At 40.5% G+C, this 5,450-nt stretch overlaps 1 protein-coding gene across 1 annotated transcript; it reads left to right on the forward strand.

Annotated features, from left to right (window-relative positions):
• LOC105158555 lies at window positions 435-2,990 on the forward strand. Its single transcript, XM_011075340.2, has 2 exons — window positions 435-1,144; window positions 1,250-2,990. The coding sequence occupies exons 1-2, from the start codon at window positions 791-793 to the stop codon at window positions 2,921-2,923; spliced, it is 2,028 nt and encodes a 675-aa protein (XP_011073642.1). The 5' UTR covers window positions 435-790; the 3' UTR covers window positions 2,924-2,990.

The following is a 5,450-nucleotide window of genomic DNA, read 5'->3' on the forward strand; positions in this document are numbered from 1 at the left end:
GAAGCAGCAAAACTTTTACCTAAAAAAAGTGACACATGCAAAGCTACGTAGTTTTTGTAAGTTCGTTAATCAGTAATTATTTAAGTGGAATGGTAATATAAAAGAAAAATTCTAAAAGGGGGAGAAGATGACATATTTATATATATCACTCATAATATATTCCTCAACTCATAAAACAAAACCACTAATAATATCAAATTATTCAAAAAGATAGATAAATAAAAATTATTATAATTACTACAAACACGGAAAGTTTGAAAATTAATTAAGGAAACTATTCTTTAATATTCACCTACCAATTAAGGTATTTTTACAATAAAAAAAAATCAAAATTATAAGAATTCACCCTTTGGTCAAAATTGAGTAATTGGAAAGACACCCTTCAAATATATATAATAATAGATTAGATTGCAGAAGATTAGATAAGGTTGGGAGAGAGAGAGAGAGAGAGAGAGAGAGAGAGAGAGAGAGGTGTTTTTCTTAAATGTAATGAATGATCTTTCTTGAGTCAAAATACACTCTGCAGCTGAAGCAGAAACTAAGTGGAATTCAAAGAGGAGAGGGTGTCTGTTTTGTTTCTTTGTTTTATTTCTGGCTTTCCTTTGTCTCTATTTCTACTACTTAATCCAATTCCATAAAACATCTTTTAGCACTATCATCATCATCCAAACTTGGAACCCTACACAAAATCCAAACCCTCAAACTACTGTCATAAATCAGACACAAACTCAGTAATTGCACAAGAGCAAGCGGGCAAGCAGCTGTTTCTTGGCTAAATTTTCAGGCAACAATGGTTTTGGGATGGCGAAGAGCATTTTGCACATCAATACCAAAGGATCAAGAAAGGGACTCTCACTCACCCATCACCAAAGATAAACCCGCCCCGACTCCCAGTCCAAGACTCACCTCCAGATTCGGTGGGTTTTTCTCCACCCCATCAACCCCCCGCCTGCAGTCTCAACCCATGGTGGCGCCGCCGCCGCCCAGTGCCTCAGTTCCCAGCAACTCAGCTCCTCAAAGCCCCAGACTTCAATGCAAAACCAGAGACAGCCCCAGATTCTTCCACCACCGCTCCAGTACCCCTTCCTCACCTCGCTCTCCATCCACCTTTTCTTTACTCAAATCAAGCATGCGCCTCTCCAAGGTACACAAAATCGTAGTATTATTGTCATGATTGCTTGCGATTTCATCATTTGCTAATGATTAATGGAGTCTTTTCCTTGTTTTCTGTAAACTGTGCTGCTAGCAGAGTAGGTGTGGGATATGCTTACAAAGGGTTAAGACAGGGCAAGGGACGGCCATATTCACGGCGGAGTGCGGCCACAGCTTCCATTTCCCGTGCATCGCGGCGCACGTGAGGAAACAGGGGTCTCTCACGTGCCCCATTTGCAACTCCACATGGAAGGAAATGCATCTTTTGCACTCTGATTACAGTTCCAATTTCAAGAACGATACGAGATGCATATTCAAAACGTATAATGATGATGAGCCGCTGTCGTCGCCCACATGGGGAGCGCGGTTCAACCCGATACTTGAATCCGATGAGACTGAAGAAGAAAATGAGGAGTTTCCGGGCTTTTTCGTTGCTGATAATGTGATTCCAGCAGAGATGAAGGCAAGAAACGTGGAGGTTGCCCTGTCGTCCGAGGCGGCGGTGGTTTCAGTGGGTAAGAGGAGCGAGACTTACGTCGTTGTCTTGAAAATCAAAGCACCGGCGGCGACTGCTCGGAGGGCTCCCATTGATCTAGTGACGGTGCTCAACGTCAGCCGCAACATGACGGGTGATAGGCTTCATCTAATGAAAAAAGCAATGAGGTTGATGGTCTCGTCCCTCTCCTCAGCCGACCGCTTATCCATCGTGGCGTTCTCCACCGCCTCGAAGCGATTGTTGCCGCTCCGCAGAATGAACACCGGCGGCAGGAGGGGGGCGCGTAGGATAATTGAGGCCGTCGTGGCCTTAGACGGTGCCGCCACCAGTGCCAACGACTCACTGAAAAAGGCCGCCAAGGTTATCGAGGACCGCCGCGAGAAAAACCCTACAGCAAGCATCGTGCTTTTCACTGATGGTCACCTCGGTGGCCCCCTCGTGTCGTCGACCAGGTTCTCGGACATGGACATCCCCGTTCATTTCGTGAACCTAAGCGCGTGTCTCAACGCGCCTCCGGACGAGACATTCGCAAAATACATTAGCGGTTTATTAAACGTGGTTATTCAGGATCTGAAAATTCATCTGGGATTCACATCCGGTTCGGCTCCGGCGGAGATCTCCGCCGTTTATTCTAACAAGGGTAAACCGGCATTTCTTGGATCCGGGTCAAGTTGGTGTCGGGTCGGGGACTTTCACTCCGAAGAAGAGAGAGACTTGTTGATAGAATTGAAAGCCCCATCATCATTCGGAGGCTCCCAACAGCGCCTCCTATCCGTCCGATGCTCATACAATGACCCGTCGACCCAACAACCTATACACGAGAAAGAAAGGCGGCTCCCGGTTCCCCGTCCACGCTCCGGCGGATCCTCCACCCGCGACATCCAACGACTCAGATGCCTCTTCGTCACTACACGCGCTCTGGCCGAAAGCAGGAGACTCCTCGACATAAATGACGTCGGCGGGGCTCACCACATGTTGGCTTCAGCTCGGGCTCTGGTTCTGCAGACAGCTTCGGCTGCGGGTGAGGAGTTTTTGCGCCGGCTGGAGGCTGATCTAACTGAACTGAGTTGGAAGAGGAAGGAGGAGATGCAGCGGGGGCGGCCGCGAAGGAGGAACAACCACGAAAAAGAAGCCGGGCACACGGAGGACAAAGCCGACCCGCTTACTCCCACGTCAGCTTGGCGGGCGGCTGAGCGGCTGGCTAAAGTCGCCATCATGAGAAAGTCTTTGAATAGGGTCAGCGATTTACATGGCTTTGAGGATGCTAGGTTTTAATTTCTTTTTCTTTTTTCTGTTTATTTGTTAGAATAAAATTGAAAATAAAACCTTGTATAATAATTAATTCAAGCAAAAAAAATAGGGGAGTGGGGCCCTGCCCGGGGGTGGGGTTGCCCATGATTGGGGAGGGTAGAGATTGAGGGGTGTCTCATATTTTTGTCTTTATTTTAGTAGGCTCCATTTTTATATTTTGTATTTCAGTTTAAAATATATATATATATTGTAGAGATGAAGATATATATATATCTAGTAATTATTATTGTAACTTGTGTTTTTCGTGTTATCTAAAGGATGTAGGAGCCCAAATAGGTTACATAATAGTGTGGAATGGATATGTCATTTTTTGAAATTAACTGAGAACTAGGTGTCCCCATGCTACCTTGGTATGTACCCTAGTGCTCGATCGATTTGGATTTATTAAATCTATTAAGTTATATGTCTTATTTATTAATAAAAATAACAATCAAAATTTATGTTAACGTATATTAAAAAATAATTTTTTCAACATTGTCATTTTTAATCTCTCTCTCTATTAGTTAGAACCACACGGTTTCGACTTAGTCAAAAAGGAAAATTTGTTATTTTATAATTTTCATCAACATTAAATTATATTTCTTACAAAATTCTTCTTGCTTGTAAATTTCAACCCGTTCTCGTTGTTGGAATAATAATTTGTAAAGTTAGTTGTACTATTATTATTGTATTTATTTAATTTGTAATGAATCTTGTAATAAAGGATTGAATATTTATATTTACTACTTAATTAATTAAAATTTGATAAGCTAAGTAAATTTCTGAATTCGCCGCTGTTGGTATGAGATTGATGATCTCTTGCTATATTGAGAAAAGATCAATCATATCTTGCACTAGGGTGAGGATGATGTTGTCATGCTTCCTACATCGATGCTACATGCAACTAAATACTGAATGCGTTGCAGGGCGCATCATTTCTATTTAATGGTTGGATATTTTGAATATTAAGTCTTAAATTCATTTTATACACTTGACATATATATATATATATATATATTAATTGGAATGAAAAAATTCAATCGGTTCACCGGTTTGATCTGAAAGCATTATCATGGGTAGAAATTATTCCAGATTTTTCAAGGGGCGAATTTGGCGTCATCACTTTAGAAACAGTTCATAAATTGAATTAATGCAGTCAATGATTTCTGTCTCCATCAATTTGCATATCAAATGGAAAAGTTTTGGCGACGGTCCCATAGTACTTGGATTAGCTATCACCAGCCACCAAATTTCAACGTGGAATCTCTTTTGCTGTTCCTTGAGATATATGGACGGTATCTCACCAATTAGGTTTTATTTTGGTGGTTGAAGTTGAAATTCCACAAATAAATATGAAATTATAAGTTTGAGTCCGGACAGATATATAATTATTATTTGTTTTTTGTCATACATTATTAATTGTAATTTAGACATTATTAAGGGATATAGCAGATTGATATGCGAGAAAACAATGTCCTTAGAAACAGAGCTCTAGATGTGTCCATGTAAAGATTAAATTGGAAAATGGCATCTCAATTTGTTACACGACTGTCCCCTGCGCTAGTAGGACTTCATCCCAAATTAGTGCAACCCTGAAATTCTAAGGAACAAAGTTTTCTTAATTTTTAGAGTTAATAATATTTAAACTTCCTCTAAGAATTCAAAATTACACATTTTTTCAGTAGACTTTTGAAATTACTCTTGCACCACCTCCAAAAATTCGAAATTACACATATTTAGATAGAAATATTGATGTCAGCGGAACATTGCATAAACTTGTAATTTTACGCTACCATCCCTCCAATTTCTCTATCTCCAAAAGAACATATATGTGTTGATAGATTTTGAAGGTTGAGATGAAAGAAAGAACACTTTATTGAAAGTTGTACATTGTTGCATGAACACCAAAAAAATATGAACCTCAATACACACTGCCAACCAAATGCCAGCTTTTTAAACCTTGGAAATACTAGAAAACAGAGATGAAGAAGTCACTTTCAAATCAATTAGTTGGGCAAAATGAAAGATGAGCATTCCAGATGAAATCATTGAGTCCCTCATCGTTCCCTCCCTATCCTAAAAACTAAGACTATATACAAACCATCACATGCTTAAGAGACGAGGTGGACCACGTAATCATTCACACCATACAGCTTCAGATAAATCCCACTCTTCCAGATCCCAAGAGAAATAGGAAAAACCAAAAGTAGATTTAGTGCATGCATTGCACTCACCCTCTAAATTGCACCTTCAGCATAACTTTAGCTGTACGTTTGTAAAAACTAAGGAAAGGGGTTTGTGGGGCTAACTTCTTCTTTCTTGGTGAAAAGGGCTGAGTGCCAGTGGAGGAGAGATCCTAAAAAGGCTGATAAATCTATTCAAAAGTTGTACTGAAAACTCTTTCATGAGTTTTCTTCACTTCTTTGATGGATGGATTCCTTAAATTGCGCACCTAAAATGCTTTTGAGGGAATTTATGAAGCTCCCCTTTTATTGAATGCTACTGTAATGTA

Source organism: Sesamum indicum, linkage group LG3, assembly GCF_000512975.1.
Source record: "Sesamum indicum cultivar Zhongzhi No. 13 linkage group LG3, S_indicum_v1.0, whole genome shotgun sequence".
Taxonomy (NCBI): domain Eukaryota; kingdom Viridiplantae; phylum Streptophyta; class Magnoliopsida; order Lamiales; family Pedaliaceae; genus Sesamum; species Sesamum indicum.

What these genes read in the sequence shown, in the direction of transcription:
- LOC105158555 (XM_011075340.2), top strand. Translation starts at nt 791, where the DNA reads ATGGTTTTGGGATGGCGAAGAGCATTTTGCACATCAATACCAAAGGAT. An exon ending in CAAGCATGCGCCTCTCCAAG is followed by an intron (nt 1,145 to 1,249) that starts GTACACAAAATC and finishes TGCTGCTAGCAG; the next exon opens with AGTAGGTGTGGGATATGCTT.